At 33.7% G+C, this 24,706-nt stretch overlaps 1 protein-coding gene across 1 annotated transcript; it reads left to right on the top strand.

The window, feature by feature from the left end:
- Positions 1 to 10,702: 10,702 nt before the first annotated feature.
- Positions 10,703 to 13,809, top strand: LOC131042613 (uncharacterized). The gene is made up of 12 exons (XM_057975925.2): positions 10,703 to 10,920; positions 11,110 to 11,152; positions 11,623 to 11,649; positions 11,780 to 11,878; positions 11,992 to 12,206; positions 12,310 to 12,481; positions 12,592 to 12,729; positions 12,825 to 12,953; positions 13,164 to 13,184; positions 13,286 to 13,344; positions 13,454 to 13,544; positions 13,720 to 13,809. The coding sequence occupies exons 1-12, from the start codon at positions 10,703 to 10,705 to the stop codon at positions 13,807 to 13,809; spliced, it is 1,302 nt and encodes a 433-aa protein (XP_057831908.2).
- The last annotated feature ends 10,897 nt before the right edge of the window (positions 13,810 to 24,706 follow it).

Below are 24,706 nucleotides of genomic sequence, written 5' to 3'. Positions count from 1 at the left end.
GGAACACATCAAGATCATCCTTAGTAGGGTTCACGGTGACAAGATGTACCTTGAACGAACTCATGACATTACACTGGAGGCAATTCATGCCATGACTGGATTCTGCAATGTTGGGGAAGTCCCCATTCTTTGAAAGATCCCCAAAATGAAAGTAATAGATCTCATCGGTTTTGTGAGTGACCAACGGGCAATGACAATCAACACCATTAGAGATGATTTGGTGAAATATGCATGTATGGTAATTGGGTATAAAATATTCTATGCTATCAGAATGAATTATGTTCCTTCAACTGCAGTGCATGCCGCTTATAGGACGATAAAGAAAAATGCAGAATGTGACTTATGTACCTATATGTAGAAACAACTCATAGAGAACCTAAAGTCGATCAAATTGGACAAAAATCAAAGGTTTAAGTTTGGTCAACTACTTGTTGGTTTATTTTTATACTTTTAAAGATATTTTCCTAGAGTTGGTAATGCTCAATGGTCAACTAACCTACTGATTTCTAGACAAATAAAGGAGAGTCCGCAAGTAATAGTAATAGAATATCTGGAGACTCTAAACAGGTATTTTGATGAATTCAAAATAAAGATGAACCAGAGAATGAGACTATTTGGTGATTTAGTTAAGAAATATGAAGATGACATTTGTTTCACCATCAAAACATATCACTGCATAATGGAAGTGGTCGAACCCAGAAAAGATGTAGTTGGGCCTATGGGCTATGAAGTGGTAAATGATATATTGATAGGGTATGCCTCTACCCAACTAGCTTCACCACTAGAACCCAAGAAGAAGATGACTGGTACTTATTTAGAGAGGATAAAACCTACTGAGGTACCGAAGCAAATAAAGGGTAAAGCAGTGCCATCAGCATCGGCACTGGTTACATTTGCTGCTAGTCCTAAAGTGACCAAAAGGTCACTTGCCAAAAAGAAACTGGAGGTTATTCCGGCAAAGGTATTCAAAAGAAAGAGGAAAACCAAGAATAACTCACCAGATTCAGAAGGTACTGAACTAGAGGTAGAAATGAAGAAGACAAGGCAATCAAGCAAGAAGACAAAGTCAACCAGTAATGTACCAGCAACCTCTACATGGGTAAATATAGACATTTCTTCTTACAAACCTATGACACATTGTCAAAGGACCATAAATAATATTAGAACAAAAGTTCTTGATGATTTAAAAGACTATTTTGATGATTTCAATGATAGTGAAAAGGAGGATGTTCAATAAGAACTTATTAAATATCTATGTATTAATGATCGGTCACCTTCTGAAATTAAATTAGTTACTTCTAAATCTTTGTATGATCCTTTGGAAAACAAATAGCACATTGCAATTGAAAAAGAGCAAGACATAAAGGAGAAATTTTTTGCTCTATACTTTCCAGATGCCTCTAATTCAGAACTGTTTGAAATCATTGACAAGAACAAAGGCATTTTCTTCATGTGAAGAAGAAGACTTTAGCTACTCAAAGGCAAATCTTCTGAAGTGGAAAGAGACACCCATTTGAAGGTTAAAACTATTGCCAACATGCAAAAAGTATACGAAGCTAATCGATTGGCTAAGCAAGAGCCTGACCTATCCACAACCAAACCAGATGTAGTCTTTGATAGTATGGGTGAAAGAATAGTAGAAAAAAATGACCCCATTGATGTTGATGCACTAGATATGGAGAATACTGCTCCAAAGAATGAGGAAGTTGAAAAAGAAAGGGTAGAGAAAGAAAAGGAAGAGAAAGTGAAAAAAGAGAAACTTGAAAATGAGAAACTTGAAAAATAGAAAGCGGAGAAAGAAAAACAAGAGAAAGAGAAAGTGGAGAAAGCGCGACAAGAAAAGAAGAAGGAAGAAGAGGAAAAGAAGAAGAAGGAAGAAGAGAAGAAGAGGAAGGAAGAAGAGGAAAAAAGAAGAAGGAAGAAGAGGAAAAGAAGAAGAAGGAAGAAGAGAAGAAGAGGAAGGAATAAGAGGAAAAGTAGAAGAAGGAAGAAGAGGAGAAGAGGAAAGAAACAACGAAGAAAAAGGAAGAAGAGAAAAAGAGAGAAGAGAGGAAGAAACAGAGGAGAAAGTGAAGGCTGCAAAGGTAGCCCAAGAAAAACAAGAAGAGGAGAAGAGAAGACAAGTGGAGGTCAAGGCCAAAGATGGAGAATAGATTCCTAAGGGAACTGGAGATCAAGCCAAGCAAGTTGATTCCATCGGTTCCACTTATTTGACTCTTTCTTGTCTAACCCATTCGGTTGATTAGACTGAGCTACTGTGAAGCATTCAATTAGCGGAGGAGAGATTGGAAGAATTGAGGACAAAGAAAGAGCAATATGTCATTCAGTTTGCTGTTGGCACCCTCTCCAATCTAATCCTCAGTACTAACCTCCTGAGTACCGATTCCTCACTGGAAAAGCTCAAGTTTCTCTGTACAGTAGTTGATGAGCAGGTGCAATGTTTGGAAGATGTTGCCTAGGCCACAGCAAAGAAAAGCCATGAAAAAGCACTCGCAGTTGCCTTAGTACAACACATCAATGAAGACCGAGAAAATTGCTTAAACAAAAAGGTGATATAAGTTAGGCTATGGGTGAAGGTCACCTACTCTTGAGTAAAATTTGCCAACCTCACCTATTCTATGAAGATTCTCTGAAACATAAGACACTATTATAAAAGAAGTTACAGAAGCACATCATGAACGTCAAACTACCCTATGATCTGTTCACAACCTATGGACACACTATTCATCATTATCAACATCAGATTGCAAAGCTTGACTCAGAGATCTGCAATTGGACTCGAGATCTATAGGAGCTTCAGTTGCTGCTATTGCCAAAATTGCAGGTTCTTCAGAAGTGCTTCCTAAACTTAGAGTCTATCACTGTGACATAGGAGTTGAGCACCATAGATGCAATGGAAGAATTAGCCTTCTAGATGAAGACCAAGAGTGAAATTGATGCCTCGCTTCTTGAGTCGTGGTCTTCAGACATGAAGAATTTGATGCAAAACTTTAAATCTCTTTTTGAGAAGTTTTATTCTTTATTGTCATGAACACATACTCTATTTTTATATTTGCAAATGGCAATATTTTGCATTACTTTGTCATTGTTGGCAAAGGAGGAGTAGTGTATCTTAAAATTTTGGCGAGTATTACAAGTTCCTGCACATACTTGTAATTTTTGCAAAGGGAGTAGTGTATATGCTTAGGGGGAGTAATTTTGCTTAGGGCATCTATTTTTGTTTTGAAAAAGAACTTGGATGTCAAAATTTTTCTTGTGTTGCCATCAATGCCAAAAGTGGAGATTGTTGGTATTTTGATGATGTTTAGTTGTGATTGTCATTGTTGGGTACATACTTATTTGATGTATAAATTATTCTCAATCAGTAGCTGTTCTAACCAGTATTATATATATAGTCTTTATTTGTTGAATACTATCGGTGTTGTGCAAAAAAAGCTTACTGGTCTTAGTATGACCGAAGACCCCAAGTGGTATGAAGATCTCAAACTGAACGAAGACCCTGAGGGACAGTTAATATTTTGATCAAAACACTATGTTCCAGTTTTCTAGTCTTCACTTGTTAACTGGTGATCGATATATTTAGTTAACCAATATACATGTAATGTGTGATGAGTTATCATCCATTGACACTATGGCGATGTTTCTATGTTGTGTTACCAAATTTGTCTAGAAGCATTGTACCTAGGAATTTCTAGTCTAATCTTATTGGACCGACATGAAATCAAGTTCCTATATAAGGACATCATTTCTAGGGTTTTTGATATAGAAGAGAAGTTGATGTGTGCGAAGTTTTTGAGAGAAGATTAGGTCTAATCGAGAAAAGGTATCTCATGACTGAGATTGAGAGTGCAAAACATAGAAGACTGAAGTAATGCTTGAATGCATTAACAAGGAGTTGTCAAGGATATAATCAAGCATTCTGTGCTACTATCTAGACCATTCACTTATTGATTACTAATATCTTCAACAAGTTTGAAACCCTTAGCTAGGTAGGCCCAGCCAAGCCTATTGTAAATCCTCTAACAAGGTGGTTCATAGTTGTGAATCTGAAATCCTTTAACATGGTAGTCTCTAATAGGACTTATCTCCTAACAAAGATATGGATTCCTAATAAAGATCTGGATTCCTAACAGGATCTGTTCTAGGGAAGAACATTGTAAGACCTTAACCGGTCTAGTTACTATTCTGTAGGTAGTTGACTTGTGAGTTTTAATCACTGTGGTTTTTTTCCCATTTGGTTTTCCGTGTGAAAACATCTTGTGTTATGGTGATTGTACTTCTGTGGGTGAATTTGTTATTTGCTATTTGGCTTGTTTATGTTCTAATCAGTTATTGTTTAACCTGCTACACCGGTCTGCAGTTAAATTGCTTAAGTGTTTGTTTAACTTATTGGGTATACTAATTCACCCCCCCTCTTAGTATTTATCAAAAGCATATGTCGGTGGATTACCTCTCAACAATGTGCTTTGGAACCCTCATCCTATAATTCATAGTCTTTTCAAATGCTTTAAAATAACCCCACACTTTGTCATCTCTCTAACTATCCAATGTAGCAATTGATTGTTTTAATTGCCTCCCTACCAGGATATCAAATGCCAATTTTTATTTTCCCAAAATTGGGAGTCTCATTGATGAAAAATAGCATTAAACAAACAATTAAGTTACCATACCAGAAATTTCCTTTCTTTTCTCCTTTAATCTCTCCTAGGTTAATCATCAGTTCATCCAACATCCAACCACATAGATCTAACTTCTCATTCTCCCTCATGATTTAATAAGCTGCATAAATGCAGGAGCTAGAAACATAATTATGTCAGTTTGATTGTGTTACCTTGTAACCTATGACCATGCTTCCAAATCTGATATTCATGTCAGTGATAGTACTGATCCTCATTGACCGCTTGTCGGATGTTGTGCTAGTAATCTTGTTGACCTGATTCTGATATCCAGCGTATGGTAAACCGGTGATTTCCCTGATGGCCTACTTATAATCTTATGTGGTCTATCCAACTTGATAAATTCTCCATGCACCCTTCTCAAAACATACCTAATAATATCCTCTTCAAATTTTGGAATATCCAGGATGCCCGTAAACCCTAAATCCACAATATGCTAGTATTCAGGCTTAATCATTCCAGAATCTCCCATTAGCTCATTCATGTACAATCTCTTGATATCTATCATTCCCAAATCCTCAATATGATAGTGAATGTAGGCTCTTACATCTTTGACATACACGACTCCTTCTAGGACACGGGAAAAAGAGCCAACTAAATTGTCCAGGGTAGAAACATGCGGATATCAATTTAAAATCATCCTAGGATGGTCCTTGACATCAACAACAGTCAGATTTGCAACAAATATAGGTACATATGATGATACCCTTTCATGATTGAAGATAAATACATGTGAATCATTGTCGGTGAAAGACCCTAAAGAACTCTTTCAATCGCTGGTGAAATTGCTCAAGATGATATCGATCGCTCTGAATCACCTTAGACTTCCTCTGAATTGCTCTGAATCACTCTCAATGCAAAGTGATCAGAAATGAAGTGAATTTGACCTTTTATCCTTCAAGAAACCCTAATCCGTCATTGACATTAATGACTTCCGATGGAAGATACTGGATTGAGAACAAACATCTTCATGCCGAATAAGCATCTCCAATGTTTGGAACATCTTCCAGAACCTCTTCTCGGGGCATATGAAACATCTTCATGAATTTTGTGTACCCCTAAGGCATCTGCCTTGGTTACCGAATGAGCTTCCTGCCGGTGTAGGAGCAACCTGCTCTACCGGTTGAGTAACTGGTGCATTTCCATCTATTGATTGTTCTTCTAACTTTCTGACCCATATGTGGGTATGATCTTACCGGATTTCATTAACCTTCTCTTTTCCTTTCCCATTTGATCCTCCATTACCAATCGGTGGATTTCTACTTCTAAAGAACTTAGCAATATGTCCATCCTCATTACATGCATAACATGTAACATTGTTCTTTTAAATTTCTTTGCTAAAACCAGTGTAATTTCTTGACCTGTACTGATTAGCCATATGTCCAAATTTTCCACATGCATAACATTTAACATTCATTTTTCAATCTTCTATCTTATGACCATACTTATTACATTTAGAAAATTGATCGGGAGTAAAATTATATTGCCTTACACCGCCTTATGATTTTGATCTTCATTTGTAGTACCAAAACTCTGTCCTTATTCAAATCCAAGTCCACTAGAATATTCATTCTGTGTTTGTCTCTTCAATAACTCATCAAGTTGTGTTGAACTAATCTTTAATTTTTCTTTTTACTCACTTGCAATAGCCATATCATCTCTTAGAATTATCATTTTTCTCTCAAGCTCTTGTTCATTACTATGGGATTATACCAAATCAGTTCTCAACATATCATTATCATGAACCAACCTACCACATTCTTCAAATTTGTTCTTCAGAGATACAAAAATATTTTCTTCCTTTTTCTTCATGTTCTCAATCTCCTTAGACATCCTCATAGTTATACCTTGCATTTCATTCCTCATGACCATGTTTTCTTGACTCAACTTCAGACATCTCTCATTAAGTGCATCTTTCTCATCATTATCCTTATTTTGCAAAAGTTCCTTCCTCCTAGCCTAAACCAATGCTAGCCTCTCCTATAGGACAAGAATGAATTCCTGAGTAGAATTCAATTCAACTTGTAGCTTCAAGTTCTTCATCCTTTCAGCATCATAATCTTCAAGTGCCACCTCAAGTTGCTTCTCCAAACTCATATCCCTGGATTTTGGATTCAAGATCTTCCTGAAGCTGTTAAACTTTCTCCAAGGCACAAGGCTCTGATACCAACCGTTGGAATCCAAGAACATTGAGAGGGGGAGCGAATAAATGTTCTATCAAAAATAAATTTTAACCTTATTAAATAATGCATACACCAATCGGTATACCAATACATATAGAATTGAAAGAAGTAAAGCAACCAATAAGCCAATCACATAAATGAATACCATAACACACATAATTATATGTGGAAAACCTCGAAGACGAAAAATCATGATGGGATTTGTGACCCACAATATCAATCCATTGGCCATATGAAGATAAATTACAAAATATAGGGGCCTGCACTTGCAGGAAGGCTTACAGCCTAGAGCACACCACTCAATCACAAAAGGAGCCTCACTGACTACATGCAAATCTTGACTATAATCCAGAGAAATGATTGAATTGCAAAGATAACATCTTCTATGTGTGAATATAGTTCCGGTTAAGCTCTATTTATTCTGGTCTGAAACCCTAAACCCTTTACTAGAATACTCATTTATATAAGTTCCTCACATACATGATCTCTCTCATATATTTTTCATCTCCTATTTTATCTTCTTCTAGATACATATTCTCACACCATATCTCAAAATGATCTAACCTACTGACCTATATACCCTTTACAATTCATCATCCTTTATGTCGTGTTACAAAGGTAATTACAATATGAATATACATGTCAGTTAGCTAGCATAAATACATGAATATAAAAAAAATTTATCAATGCTGGATCTCCAAATGATGTTGGCCTCCAATACCGATAACCTAATTCTAAACCATGTCAGTCTTCATTGTGAGTAACCAAAGCATTCCTTGTAACCTGTCGGTGTCGGTGTCGGTACGGGTAAAGTGTTTGTGAAGTGCCTGCTGGTACACAAGTGATCCAAAATATGAAGCCAAAACATGTTACCATGTTGCCATCAATGACAACATATTGAAACCAACCAATTGAGTGTCAATTGCCAACAAAAAATCCACAACAAAAAGAGAGGAAAGTATATTAATATTCCAATTAATACTATGCCAATACACTTCTCTATAAACTTGTATAAAACCTAGTAACACTTTGTTACCCTGCAAACTAAACAAGACTAAATGAATAACACTAGTTGAGGGAACAAATTTATATGAGTTTGTGAGGATGAATAGCACTATTGTATCACCAAACTAAACCACTTGGAAAATCTCACTCACACCTCCCAAAATATCCTCTTATAGATGCTCTTATAACTATCATGAGGAACCTCTCGTGCATGTACACCTATGTAGGGATTATGTCATAAATATTATCATAGATGTTATCATATCAATTACGAATTTCATAATTTTTATATATTCTCTTACAACTTCTACACCTAAATTCTAACATCATGGAAGGTGAGATCCCTAAGCATCCTCAACCCTTGATCTTCATCTTTGCATTCTATCCCTCCATTCAATTCATTGCAACACTTAACAAAAATATCCATTCACTTACCCTTTATCTAACCAAAAACTTATGCAATTTAACTATAGCCCTCTATTGATATTCACATTTGTATCCTATCCCTCCATTCAATTCCTTCCAATACTTAATAAAAACATCCATTCACTTTCTCATTGTGCAATTTCACTCTCATACAACTATACAATCTTCATATATTGCAATCTTGAGCACTTGGAGAACCATTATAGTGTAGAAATTTTGAGCACACATCCAATCTACCATTCAAGAACACATTGTTGCATCAAATAGGTCAACAAACTTATTTTGGTTTTGGCTTCCTTTCATGATATCTTGATTGTTGCATCATTTATATGATTTTAGGTTGTTTTCTTTGTTATTGCAATCTATTTTGGACTCTTGTTTACTTGCACATAGAATTGGATAGATAACAAAGAATACAATGAATGCTGATAAAAGATTGAAGATAACTCTTAGATGCAAATCCTAGAAGAGATTAATGGAGAGTTTACTAAGTGTCCACATCATAATGAATCAAACAACATGTGCTAAATATAACTCAATCTAATAAAAGTAAAAGCACTCCTAAGTTTAGCTAAGTGAATAAAGTAATAAAGAACCTAATTAGATATTTAATTAGGTGATTATCTTAATTATTATAACAATAATGATGTTTCTTTCACATACTAAAAAAAGGAAATGATGCTTAAATATATTATAAAATAAGACCTCTTTGTCCCAATGCTCTTATTTTAAAAAATATAAATATTTACAGTTGTATAAATACAAAAATAAATAAACATAAAAATTGCTTACAATTGTAACTAAGATTTTACTATTTAGTACACCAATAAAAAAAAATACAATAATCACTTTATTAAAAATTAAATAAAAATAATGAAAATTATTTCTAATTTTTTAAAAAGTAAAATTATATATTGCATATGCATATGCATAATATGGATGAAAAAACAAAATATAATAATCACTAAATTAAAAATTAAAAAACATTATGAAAATTATTAATTATTTTCTATTTTAAAGTAAAAATAGAAATTATATTAAACATATTATGAATAAAAATAAAACTATAATAATTACTTTATTAAAAATCAAACAAGTGTTATGAACATATTATTTGTTACTTTTTATCTTAAAGCAAAAATCGAAATTACATATAAAGTTTCAAATCTTTAGTCTAAATTATTCTTTAATTGTCAACTATTTATTATTCTAACTCATAAGACACAATAATTTAAAAAATCTTTAACTTTCTAGATATTCTAACTCATAAGACGCAATAATTTAAATAATCTTTAACTTTCTAGATATCAATAAATGAGATACAATATTATCTAAAACCAAAAATCAAATCAAAATAGATACTGAAACAAAATATTTGTCAAGAAACTCTCTCTATACATATTTATACATATACATATAATCTTAAAATTATATTATATTATTATTTAATAAAACTCTATATTTTTTTTATTATCAGTACAAATATAAATATTGATATTACTTGTAATAAAAGGTTATGATAAAAATATATACCTTCGAAATCCAGATACAAACAAATTGCTATGAAAGATGAAAAATGATCAACGCTATCACTAAAGGCAATCTAGTAAATATGTAACACAGACCAGTTGAGAAATATTCTACATTTTTTAACTTCACCATACAAATTAATTTCTTGACTAGATTCAACGTATCTTGACTACTAGGATAATTTTGGTCAATTAGGTCATCAATAATGGTCGATAGTTAGTCAAGCACAATTTATCCAATCTGAATGAAATTGGATTCAGTAGTCTATTAGTAACGAATCTAAAGTAAATGCGAAACCATAGATCAATAAATAGAACACTGTAGTACATCTAACGATGTAGACACAATAATTGCACATGCTCATAATGCAGTGCAAACCTATTTAAAATAACTTCTGTAATGGCGTAAGCATGGCGACATTAAATGCAACCCTATTTAAAACAACTTCTTTAATGGCATAAGCATGGCGACATTAAATATACATAAGTTAAATCGGGCATGATTACTAAGGGAACAGATGTAATAGAGATAAATCAGCGTCGAGTCGCGGCGTGCAACTAGAAAACACCAATATCTTCCCAACTCCACACCGGAATAAAATGAAAATCGAAAGGTCTAGATTGTCGTTCCTATCTGACACTCACTTGCAACAGAAGTTACGAGAAATGTGATATATTTCAAGGAATTTGTGACGAGAATTGAAGCACATTGAGCTCATTTCGCCCTTACTTCTGATTTGATTCTTTATCTGTGCTTCTATGCTCCGAGCTTTAAGAAATATTCCATTCCTTATCTATATATTTATTGCCTCTCTAGAAGAAATAAATATTGCCAAGCTCTTTGGTTTTATGGTTTGTGTTTTGAATAAACAAGGCTTCAATAATGGAATGCCATTGTGCTTCTGGAAGGCAGTGTGTGGTGTGGGTGATGAAATATATGAGGGACTGTGTGTGTGGAACGAGAGATTATGTCTCTCTTGCATTTGGGCTCATCAGTTTGTTCAGCTGGGCAGTTGCAGAAGTGCCTCAGATTATTACTAATTTTAAGAATGGATCCACAGAGGGTGTCTCCCTTGGCTTTCTCATGGCATGGGTTGTAGGGTAAGAAATAAATAAATCCCTCTTCATCAAACAAACAAAGTTTTTCATTTCTTTCAAATTTCATCTCAGTAGTGGTTTAGGATCATTGGTTTCTCCGCTTCTAGTAGATAAGGGTCTCTATATTCTGATACCTTTTTATTTCTATATTTAGTATTCTGATAATACTTTGCAATTTACAAAATCTTTCAGGGATCTTTTGAATCTTATTGGGTGTTGGCTGGAGCCAGCAACTGTGAGTATTTCCTGCTCTGCACTTAAAAAGATTATTTACAATATTATCAAACTATGGCGTTTAAAAAGGAGTTCTACTCTTAATAAAGAGAATATCTTTATAGAACTTCAGCTTTATTTGCCATCTGATTTGTGTCGAGCTTCATTACTGAACCTAAAGTTGTCATTTTATAGATGTTCAAGTGGAGTGGATCCTGACTGTAGTAATACATATTTCAATTAAGTTTGCCTATACTTGAATTCAATTAAATTCGCAACGATCAATATGTTTATATGTTTATTTTAGGATTAGATTATGCAAATGTTTTTTTATTGTTAATGTTTGGAATAAACAATATAAATGTTATTCTTTGATCTAAAATACAAAAAAAAAATCTACATGATCTAATCCAAAAATAAATCTATTAATTATATTTAAACTTCTTAATTATGACAATCATTTTTGACCCATTGTGTGACATGGCTGTGCAGCTACCTACACAGTTATACACGGCACTGGTAAAAACTCTTCTCCAATTTTCTTTTTATGAAGTACAACTCATAGCATTGTTTCAAAATCAAGTTACACTCATTTCTATGTTTTTTTGACTTCTTTTTAAATATTTTCTCACTACCTCCATTGCTACAGCTGTACACAATTATGACCATATTTCTAGTTTGCCAAATCATATACTATGATCATATCAGCAAGTGGTGGAAAGCTTGGAAAGCGATCGGTCAATCTAAGGTTATCATGTCCACATATTTATTCCCCTACACAAATTTTGAGGTTTCCTGATAACGTCCGTGATGCTAGACCTCTATCTAATGTAAATTTTACTAATTTTTATTTTGTATCAGATTCAACCAAAGTCAGTCTTCTATTCTAAAGAAAATGACAATAAGAAGGCAGAGCCTGTGAAAGTTCCCGATGGAATGATCTACTCATCTGAATCTGCAGCGAAAGTCAATTCAGACACTAATAAACCATTTAGTGGGACACCTGTATCGAGTTTACCTATACCTTTTGTTTCTTCTTGTGAGAGGCCCAACACAGTGAGGGGTCTATATTACATGTAATACATTCATATTTTCTTTCTTTATATGTTCTTTCAAGTCAGTAGTTGCTCTTTCTAGCTGTGATAATTAATTGATAATGGTTAGCATTTTGTTTTGCAGGTCCGCGAGATCTCTAGCAAGCAGTCATACTCCTCCTCTGGGTTCATATCTCTTACACTCCGGCGAATCTTATAGAAGCAATATCTTTAGCCAATCGTCACTAGACGAGGAAGAAGTACTCACCAATCTTATATCTCTAACCCCTAAGCATTCCAAGACAATCCTTCGCTCTGTAAGCTTTCTTACACAAACTGCAGCACGTATGATTGAGCCAAACCTGCCTCATTGTAATTAACAACTTACCATCATAATTTGATATTTTCTTTTCATGCCATTGTTCAGGTAGCTTCAACAATATTTTTTATTGGCTGGATGGACTACTTGAAATCGCCTGCTTCAAACAACATTGCTTCAATTCTTTACTCTTCTCATTCACAAAGGAGATCTGTTGTTATAATAACAGGAAGGAAACTTTTGCAGGTAACTACAAAGCAAATTCCTTGGGTGTGTTTCTGAATATTCTATGATTTGAAATCATCTCATGTTGTTTAATAAGGATTGTTGTGCAAATGTAGGGAATGGGTAGCAGTGCAGTTGGGAGCTCAATGATCCAAGAAAATGCATCAAGCCCATTAGGAACATGGTTGGGGTGGCTTATGGCTGCTATCTATATGGGTGGAAGGCTTCCACAAATCTGTTTAAATGTGAGTTATACATAAATTGCATGTCAATGCTTCTAGGGTTTAAGTCGATAAATTGTTATAACTCGTTTGTGTTTCAACAGTAAAAACATAATATGTAGATAGTCTACAATTTTGATTGTTTAGAGGCTTAAAAATATAAATAGATTTCAGTGTCTATCAGCTTCTAATACGTAAGCTAAAAATGTATTTTATGATGAACTTTGGTTGCAGATTAATAGAGGGACCGTTGAGGTATGCCTACCAATCTAATTTTTTTCATTATTGGCCTTTATTCTGTACGTGTTGCTTTTGAGTTGATATTGTTCATCCTTTTAATGAAATTATGCTATCAGGGACTGAATCCACTAATGTTCTTGTTTGCTCTAATAGCGAATGCAGCCTATGTGGCAAGGTATGTAGTTATGTTTTTTTATATTAGTGGAAGGTACATAAGTACTTTAATGGCTTAGGGCTTTAAATGTAACACATGCCCCGTTTGGGTTTTATTATGTTATGTTCAGTATTATTGTAAGGACTCTCGAGTGGGAAAAATTAAAGCCAAATCTGCCATGGCTGGTGGATGCTGGAGTATGTGTTCTATTAGACTTTTTTGTATCCTTTACCACAGGTAATGCTTCCTTCTTCATTATAAATTGTTTATGCTGAATTCCATTACGTAATTAGATTTGTTAAAATATCAACTCAATCTTATTATTAACTATTTTCCTTGAACAATGTTGTAAATCTCTGTCGACGAACAAGTTTGATCCTTAACCAGGATTTGCAGATTCTTGCCCAGTTTCTTTATTATAAGACAAGGAATAGTAATGATGAAGAAAGTTTAGATTACGAAGCTGTTAAAGAAGTAGCATCTTAACATGAGCAAGCACCTTATTTCGATCCTGATTGACGGCCGTCATACGTGCGAATGGATTGAAACTGTAAGCTTCCTAAGATTCAAACGCCATCTCCATTGCATGGCCCCATCCATTATAAGCAAATCTGTAATGTTTAATATTAACAATTCGATTGTTAGCTATTTTTCCAGATGGGTCGCATGAGCTACCTAACAAGATGATTATTAGACTCACCGATATATTCAAATACCCCGCTTTTACAGCTCATCAGGCTACCAATTCTCAGGAGGAGGACACAGCTGTTGCATTTTGTACATTGATCTTCCTTCCAGTTAATGATATCAGATTTTCATAATCTATAATTGTAAGTAATGTTAGATTTTTAATCAGTGCTAGATTTCTCGATCAGATTTTGTGATAGTTTTTGCATCAACATTTCAGATTACTCTTCATGATCCATCATCAGGATAATAGAGAGTAAGGAGACATAAGATATTGAATTATGTCTATCTTTGTTATGTATTTATATATATATTATAATGTATTTATGTAGATGGTGGTTCAAATGTGACAATAGATTTCCTTAATTAGTTATATTGGATCATGTGAATTTGTATAATTAACTACTTTAAATGATAAGTAGGCAATCACTGGAACTATGGTACCCCTCCATTATACTATTAAGTAGTCTAAATATAAGATGTTAATATCATTAAATTGATGTCTTCAAAATCATATTATGTTTGGCATCTCTAGGAGCTATAGTTTCAAGTGTCCTCTTTCATAAACCTTACCAGGAGGATTTTATTCTACTTTTGCATATATCAATGTTAAAGGATCGTCATCCACAAACATCTCTTGTGTTATGTGAGATCTATCTTTTGCATTAAATTATTTTTCTATTATTTGAGTGGATCTTATCACTGCATGATAGTAGCATCATGAACATAAGAAACATGATGATTTTTTAATTAATTTAGATGCATCATACCCATTTTTAAATTGCTTTGTATTTTTTATTTTCTTTAAATTGTAATTTCAAATGTTATGCAATATACATAATATTAAATTTTAAAAATATAATTTTTAAGCTAGCAATATTAAAATGTTTTCGATTACAAAACAATGAGGTTTTGAAAGGACCCGAAACCCTTTAACAAAGATCTACCACAAATTGCTGCATAAAGATATACCCATTTTAAAATAGCAACCAAGAGTCAGCAAAAGACCAACAAAACCTAGCAAAAAGACAACAAAGAGGAAGAATCTAGTACAAATGTTTTAGGGCCTTCGCGACCTCTGTTTCCAGCTGAGTCATGTTTAGAGTAATTTTCTTGAGTTCCTAGATTTCTTAGTTTGCAGTTTTCTTGTTCAAGTTGGCTCTAGTTCTTTTGGATGGCCCAACTGTTTCCTCTTGGTTTTTATCTATGGAGTCCACGTCCAAGGTAGCCTCTTCTGATGGAAAATTTCTAGTTTCCCCACCATAGTATTTATGCTTTCAATAGAACTCTTCACCACCTTTGGACTATATGTAACCAAAGAGATTAGCCTCTCATTAAATTTTTGGAATGTATTGTCCATCTGACTTAGTCTGCCTTCATACACTTTCTTGGGTTTATCTTCTAGAAAAGAGACTCTTCTATCATAATCTTTCTTCATATAACTTACAATGCTCACTGTTTTCAACAATATTAAAATATTGATGTTTAACTTTTTTAATTAATTACTTAATAATGCCAAGAGTTATTTAACAATGGTCGAAAGGGTTGGAGTTTAGTGGCGCAATTGTGTTAATGTGAACAAAAAATATTACCTTTTAGCTTAAAATTTGACAACCATTTACATGTCAAAATATTAATATTAATTATAAACATAATATTTTCAAAATAAACACCACATAAAAGCAAAAAAAGGTATATTTTCATCAAAATTATAAGGTTTACATACATATAAAATAAAAATAATTGTTTCTTAAAATATTAATCTACCATTTCATAAAAAAATTGCATTAGGGATGAAAAAAATAATGCAAATACAGGGATATTTAAATGTCAATGTATGTAGTAAATATAATTTAAAGTAAAATAATTTTTTTTAAGGTAAATAGAATAGCTCCAATTGATATCTCTTGGCAGTTCTTTAGGAGATAGTTTGGTCTCCTTATTCAGTAAGAAACAAGATTCAGTTTCTCTATCTACCACTAAAGAAGAGTATAATGCGGCACCATCTTGTTGTACTCAGGTAATGTGGATAAGATAGATTCTTAAAGATATCAAGGTGTCATATGATGAATAAATTCTTATTATGTTTGACAATACAAGTGCAATAAACATTTCAAAATATTTGGTTATGCATTCAAGAACAAAACACATTTCAATCAGTTATCACTACTTAAGGGACAAGGTCATTGAGAAGGAAGTTTGATTGAAATATATTTCTACGAAAGAACAAGTTACATATATTGTCACTATGGCATTAGCAAAGGATAATTTTTTAGTTTCTTCAGAAGAAGCTTCTGGTTATTGCCCCTCCTTCTAGCTAGGTGCATTATGAAGATGTATCTTTCGAGAGGGAGCTTTCAAGATTGTTTATTTTCTTGGATTGATGTTGTGGCCGCTCTTAGGGGGAGTAGTGAAGTGTGTGTTGGTGGTGTGTTCTTTGTCTTTGATGGAAAAGGGGAAGAAAAGAGAAAGTTGTTGTAGTTTTTGATAGTTCTCTGGAGAGAAAGATAAAGTTGTTGTAGTTTATGATAGAGCAGCATGTTTTGCAAAATTGTTAAGTGTTCACTTTGGTCAAGTGATGTCATTAATTAAAAAGGGGGAGATTGTTGTAAGTATGCATTGCTGAGGTTGTCATTGATGTCAAACTTGTTGTTCTAGATAGTTGTTGGTTTGGGAATTCTATAGTGAAGAGATATCTTGATGTATTGGTGTTGCAGTTATTCTATTGCTTAATTCTGAAAGTGTTCAGGTCTAGGAAGTGTTGTTGATATTGCTTGGTGTTGTTATCTTTTTTGTTTATGTTTTTGGCATTATATATATGTTAGTTTTATGGTCAAGAAATATCTTTGTGTTCTTCGGATGTTGTGCTATATTTCACTACTAGTTGTGGTATATAAAATAAAAATAAATTTACCTTAAAATATTAATCTACCATTTCATAAAATAATTGCATTAGGGAAGAAAAAAAATAATGCAAATACAATAAAATTTAAATGTCAATGTATTTAGTAAATACTATTTAAAGTAAACCAATTGATATCTCTCAGCATTTCTTTAGCTAGTTGTATATAAGATATCCATGTCACTATGTAAAATATAATTTAAATAATAATTTAATTGTTCAGAACTTGAATAAATGAATGCTTCAATTTTATAATTTGAATTGATCATTAGATATTTTTATTTTTTTATTTATATTAAATTATAAAATATAACTTTCAGTTTGAAAAGATACAAGAAAAGGGCATTTCTACAATTCTTTATTCTTGATCCATTATTTTAGACCATAATTTAGAGTAGAAGATCTTCATGTTTACTCTAGGTTTTCCTAGTTTCCTTTGTTTACAAGTGTTTCTTTTGTATTTTTATGGTTTTGAAAATATTTGCACAATGTTTTGAAGAATACAATCTGGTTTGGCCTTTTTTTCAGTAAACTATTCTTTTAAACCATTTTAAGGTGCTATGTCAACTCCACCTTTTGGAAATATTTGCACAATGTTTTGAAGAATACAATCTTGTTTGTCCTTGTTTTGGTAAACTATTCTTTTAAACCAGTTTAAGGTGCTATGCCAACTGCACCTTGAACCCTCTTAAGGTTTGCGGAGGTTGTTCAAATTGATACTAAGAGATTCTTTCTTTTCTATTTTGTTAATATCAATTTTCCTAGTGCTACTTTTTACCATGGCCATTGGTACATTCATTCCTCTTTATTAGTAGTTACTTAATGAAATCAATAGTTCATTGCCTCTAAGAAACATTTTATTTAAGTCCTAATTGGGGTCAAATTTCTTAGCTTCCTTGTAGCACTTGTAGCATCTTAAGTTGTACTTGCCTACAATTTTGTCCTCACTTGGAGCTCACTTTGGTGTTTCGCCTTCTGAGGCCTGACTAGAGTGTTGAATCCATGGTCACAGAATTTTAGTAGGGAACTATATCCCATGTCAGCTTGTTTGGGAAATTCAACTTGCTTAAACTAAATAAGCAAGTATAAATGGAGGTCTACCCCTCTCATTTTAACCTAAGAAACTTCAAGATCATAATTACAATCTAGAAATTTCAAGTGAGAAAGCAATCATTCTTTTATCAAGCATTGGAGTAGAAGTGAAGTCCACTTTCAGACATTGATGATGACATCCATGATCTATGTTTTATAAAGACAACATACATAAAACCCTAATTCGTTTGTGAAGGTAAAAAAAAAATTCATTAAGGTATATCATTAGTTTTTTAATCTTTTTTAGCATTTTCCTCAAAAGGAAAATATTTTGCTGTGGTCGTTCATTACATTTATCAATTTAATTTCATGGCTAATTCAAAAATCAGGGTTTGACCTAAGGAAAACCCCTACTCCCAACAATTTTTTCTTTCTCTCTATGTGAAAGATCAAGTATAGAGTTGCACTTGAGAGGATCAATAAAGTTCACATAGAAAAAAAAGGTTCAATTTTTGATGATATAAAATTCATAGGACCATGACGAATTGATACTACTTGGTCTCGAAAAATCAGGGCGAACTTGTGAGAGCAGATTCTAGATAATTTATTTTGCCTAGATCCAAATTAGTGGCTCTATCTGACAATTTTAGCTTATTGTTTTTATCATAATACTTTAATTATCTCCTACATTGCCCTAATTATCAAACAATCAAATCAATTCAATCTAGGAAGGAGAAAAACCGTACCCAAAGGAGCTAGAATCTAGTGGAAATCTCAGTCTCTAAGGATAGATCTATAAGATTTCATCTTCTTCCAAATGTTATCACGAATTAGGTCATTTAGTGGTTTTATTATCTTAATTTAACCCTAACACTAATATTTTTCCATCCTTTACATTTCGGGTGAGCCTAACTTCTTGCAACTTAATTTATGATTTGTGACCTTAGATCTGATTTGCATGCATTTTCAAATTCAAACTTGTACCCATAAGTTTATTTTTAATTGTATTACATAAATTTAAAGGTTAAATTCACAAAAACCCTAATTTATGAATCTAAAAATATACTTGTGGCCTGTATAATTTTGATTTATTGTCTCAGATCCGATTGCTTATGCATTTTAAAATTTAAGTTTGTACTCATAGATTTCATTTTCAATTGAATTACATAAATTTAGAGGTTAAGCTCACAAAAACCCTAATTTATAATTCTAAATTAATTTATCGATTGCATAATTTTTCAAGTCTATTTCTAGATCTGATTATTATGGTATGTTACACTACGATTAGAGGTATTTATGATTTCAAATCATAATTCAAATTTCTTAATTAATTGGTTAATTAATCATTGTTACAAGAATGTATTGTTTAATCATAAGTTTTAATTTTTTCATTCAAATTTTATTCCTCGTGCATGAGTTTTATTATTGTTGGTCCCACATACAATATTCCCATGAGAAACTATAGAATTAAGGCTTCCCAATGTTTAACTACTAAGGATATGAATCCTAATTTGTATAACTTATTTCATGAGAATGTTGGTGCTTCCTCTATTAGAAGTATGTGTTGCTAAGGTTGTCATTGATGTCAAACTTGTTGTTAGAGATAGTTGTTGGTACATAAAGTATGTGATGCAAAGATATATTGTTGTATTGGTGTTGCAATTATTCTATTGGTTGATTCTAAAAGTATTCAAGTGTAGGAAGTGTTGTTGATATTTCTTGGCATTGTTATCCTCTTTAGTTATATTTTTGGCATTATGGATATGTTCATTTTGTGGTCCAAAAATATCTTTGTGTTCTTTGGATGTTGTGGTATATTTCATTGCCAGTTATGATATTATATGTTAATCCTATTTTTTGGTTTGGATATGATTTCAAGAAGGTAATTTGATGTGTTATGGGTTTCACTGTCGCGTGTGGAGATCAGGATAAGAATTATTTCATTCGATAATATGTTTTGGCCCATTAATTGTTTATGTGGATATGTTATATGGTGGAATATTGTGGTTTTTGTTTTGATGTTTGTAGATTGGAAAATTTCACTTAGGAAGATGTGTTTTGGTCCCTTGTTTCTCCTAGAGTGGATTAGCATGTGTATTTTTAGTCTTGAAGCTGAATTTTAGTTTTCAGCCGACTTGGTTCAAGCTTTGATGATCTATCTTGTAAATAAATAATATATTTGATTGATTTGTGAGAGAATGAATGAGAGGAAGTGTGTGATGTGGAGATAGTCAGTGAAATTCAGTGACAAGTATAGAAGAAGAGCTATGTTTAAATGGTATAGATGTTGTTTTAGACTGTTGTTGGCCTAGCTTGTCATTGCGTGAAAAGACTGATCTGTCAATGCTAGATATAAAATATAGGGATATGGATCGCACATGACATGGTTAGTTCCTTATCATGAGTCTCGAGGGGAGCATTGGCCATTTTTCCAACAATATCCCCCTTAGTGTTACCCGAGGAAATTCAAACTTGTGACCCAATGCTTTGATACCATTTTTTGGCCCAGTTTACTATTGCGTCAAAATATTGATCTACCAATGCCTGATATAAACTATAGAGATATGGATCACATGGGAAACAGTTAGTCCCTTTTCATGAATCCTGAGGGGAGCGCTGACCATTTTTCCAACAACTATGTCAATAATATGAGACTATGTGTTGAATGATGAGATTAGAGTTGTGTGAGTTGATGTTGGTTACTTGATGTAGAATATAAAGCCAACTTCATGATTAGTCTAGATCCTTCTTTCAAATAAATTCATTATATATTGCCCTATTTTAGTTAGCATCAAGTTTGCAGGTCATTTTTGTATCTTGCCTCAAGAGAAGTTAGCCTTGGTTTGCAAGTTCAGAGCAATGAGCTCCTTCATTGTAATTAGAAATACATAGTGGATATATTTTGTGTAGAGGTGCTCACCATAGTTTTTCCTTGTAGAAAATATTGGTGTTGATGTGTTGTTGATTAATTGTTTATGTGCTACATTAATTTTAGTTTAGACTAATTCATCCACCCTCTCAGACGTGGCTTAGGTTCAGCAATTAGTATCAGTGTAAAGTTCCTCTTGAGTAAGCTTAACTATGTGAGGTAGATCCCATATAGTACAGGATGTGCATTAGAAAGTTTTAATATTCAATGCCACAAAGTTTTTGTACTTGAAGGAGAGAACGGAAGAACATTTGGATATAATGTAGAATAGAATATGGGACATCATCTAAAATAGTTATACACCCCTGTAGGGTGGTCCTTAGACTAGATGAATTAAGGTTACAAGAGATAAATGTAAAAACTAGAGCTATAATTTACAATTGTATAAGTGATTCAATGTTTGGAAGAGTACAAGCATTAAAAGAAACCAAAGCTATATGGAACAAGCTATGTTTGGCATTTGAAGTTGATCTGAAGACAAACTAGGATAGGCTAATGAATCTAATGTAAAACTATGAATATTTGAGAATGCTTGAAGATCAAGGTGTTGAGAACTCTATACATAAAGTGACTAATCTTATTGATCCTACTATAATCCTAAACAACAATGAGGCATGCCATACATGAAACCAATGATTTAAGAAAGTATATTATTGATCAACTTATCAGTACCTTGGCAGGCTTTGAAATTTAAAAAATGGAGGAAGAGAAAAGCGAAAATAAAGAGGGAAAATTTAATGTTTCAAGACATGATGATCCAGAATGCAGTGGAGACATGGATCAAGCTAAGGAAAACTTTGTGAGAAGATTGCAATGAGGGAATAGAAAATATAAAGGTAAGTTACCTCTAAAATGTTTTCTTGTAGTAGAATTGGGCATTATGCTTCTACTAGCAGTTACAATAGAAAAATGTATTATGATCTATAGAGGAACATACATCTTTGTTGGCATGATTTGAACTAGTATGAGGACATGATGACATTGTATGTTGTCATTGATGTCAATATGCTGAAGAAGAGAGAATCGGTATGTTACCAAGAACAGGTATATGTGAGAACTGGTATAACATTGTGAATCAGTATATGTGTCAAACTGAAGTAGTGTGTCTGTTCAAGGTGAACCGGCATGTTGATATGGGAACTGGTACATGGAAGCTTTGTATGACTACCGGTTGGTAGTCTCAACTTCAGGGTTTCCAGTTGAAGTGCTTCAAGCCTGTGTGACTCAATTGGCGACTTTGTGTGATGAGTTAGCATTATAACGAAGAACAGACCGTGTTGCCATATCAGCCTTGTGCGCGTGAAGGATCTTGCATGAAGGAGATTGTTCCCTTGTACCTTGGGAATGTGTGAAGTCTATAAACAGTGAAAATGTGTGATGGGTTATTAGTCACCATGAAAGCGGTGGAAAACGAACAATGGAGAATGTCTTGAGATTGGATCAAGACTGTTGCATTTAATTCAATGTGCTCAATGGTCAAGATTGAACCATTTGAGTTGCTTAACCTAACAGGTTTAGGGTTTAGGGTTTATGCTACCGACCTATCTATTTCCTATAAGGTCATTGTTGTGTTTCTTTCTGAGGTTGTTGGCAAAAATTCTTTATGGATATCCAAGTTAAGAGATACGTGATTCTTTCTAGACCAGAGGAGTGAAGTGATACCTGCAAAGTGTAAGTGTAGAAGGTGAAGAGGAGCTAAAGCAGATCTACATTATCATTGAGTGTTGTTACCAGATCATTGTAATACCTATTGATCTCTAACCACCTCAACAGTTAGAAAATCCCTTAACAGGGTAGCTCTAACCAGCTTACTGAAAATCCTTTAACAGGGTGACTCAAATTCATTGAGTACTTGAAATCCTCTAACAAGTTAACCTTTACTAGGGTTTAACCCTTAACCAGGTATTTTAGCCATCCCTTAACTGGGTGATCCCTAGCAGGATAGGTTCCTAACAGAACCTGTTGTAATAAGTCTTTAACTGAACTAGGCTCCTAATAGAGCAGACTTCTAAAGAGTTCAAAACAGCTTGTGGGTATTCATCCCCAACATGGTTTTTCCCAGTTGGGCTTCCACGTGAAAAAATCTGTGTGTTATATGTGGTGAATTTTATGTGATGGTTTAAGTGATTTGTGTCTGAAGGTAAATCATGCCGAACTAGTTGTTATTATATTTATGATGACTGATTACCTATTCATGCATACGGGTGAAATAGAAGTGCAGTACTAGGATGAGTGGAAAGCTAAGTGATTAACCGGTTAATGCTTGTAACAATCACTCTTAGTCTTATCACTTGTACTCTGTTTCAGACTGATGTTACTATTTGCCAGTCATTTGCAGTGTCTGCTGTCTAACCAGTTTCAGGAAAGCGTTTTTACCTGTACTGATTCACCCCTGTGTCTCAGTACCGGTTTGGTACTCACCGTTCCTCATGGAGTTATCAATTGGTATCAGAGCATCCTCCAGGTCCTCTATGTTGTAAGCTTAACCACTTGAGGCAAAGATCCTCTAGTAATGATGAAGAGGGAAGGTGCAAAGTTCAACATAGATAATTTCAATATATGGAAAGATAGAATGAAGATGTACATCAGAAGCATGGGTGCTCAACACTAGAGCTATGTTGAGAATGCTTATGTTGCCCCTATCGGTACTCTTACTGATGACCAAAAGAGAGAGATGCAGGAGAATGGGCAAGTCATGGAAGCCCTAATTAGTAGTTTATCTGCCATTGAGTTCATTGATGTCCAAGATAAAGTAAATCCTAAAGAAGTATAGGATACTCTTGAAAATATCTATGGCGGAGATGAGCATGTAAAATAGGCTAAAGAAGAAAGACTTAGGGGAAATTTTGAAGACATGTGGATGGATGAAGGAGAGACCATTCAACAATATGGAATAAGAATCAAAACTGTTGTTGGAGACATCAAGAGTGTAGGAGGCAAAATAGAAGACTCCATAGTTGTAAGCAAAGTTCTGAGATCCTTATTACCAATCTATGCAATAAGGGTGGCAACTATTTAGGAGTTGAGGTCAATAGACAAGACTAAGGTATCCCTAGACTCCATCATTGCAAAGTTGACTGCTTATGAGTTAAATAGTTTTGATGGTACTATGTAGAAGATTGAATCACCATTTAGAGCATCAGCTGCACCATCTAGAAAAGGCAAAGAAGTAAGCACTAGCGGTGAACCAAAACAGAGTAGAGAAATGAATGATGAGGAGATTCTGGTGGAATTTGAAGCTCTTCTTGCTAAGAGACTTCCAAAGGGAACTGGTAAATATAGAGGTAAAATTTCTTTGAAATGCTTCTCTTATAACCGGATAGGACATATTGCTATAAACTGTCCTAATGGTGACAACAAGGACAAATGGGAGAGGTTCAAGAAATTCAAAGGAGGAAACTGGAGAAATTGTTTTATTGCAGTTGATGAAGGTGTCACAGATGAGGAATCAGAAGATGAAGAAAATGAAGATATTGTGTTTGTTGCAGTAAAGGAAGATGTGTCCAATAAGAAGGCTCTTGTCTCCAGCTTTGATAATTCCAATGAGTGGATTTTTGATAGTGGCTGCTCTCACCATATGACTGGTGACCAGATCAAGTTTCTATCTTTGGAAGAATATGATGGTGGTGTGGTTCACTTTGGTAATGATGCACCATGTATAGTCAAAGGCAGAGGGTCCATCTCTCTTAATGGAAAGAGCAGTGCTGACAATGTGTATTCGGTTGATGGTCTCAGACACAACCTTTTGAGTGTTGCCTAGCTGAATGATAGTGGATTCACTCTGAAATTCAAGAATGGAGTCTACAAAATCAAAGGAAAGAATGGTGAATTGG

The sequence above is a fragment of the Cryptomeria japonica genome, chromosome 5, assembly GCF_030272615.1.
Source record: "Cryptomeria japonica chromosome 5, Sugi_1.0, whole genome shotgun sequence".
In the NCBI taxonomy this organism is placed as follows: Eukaryota; Viridiplantae; Streptophyta; class Pinopsida; order Cupressales; family Cupressaceae; genus Cryptomeria; species Cryptomeria japonica.
The sequence above is the reverse complement of the archived record's forward strand: the minus strand, read 5'-3'. Positions and strand labels throughout refer to the sequence as shown.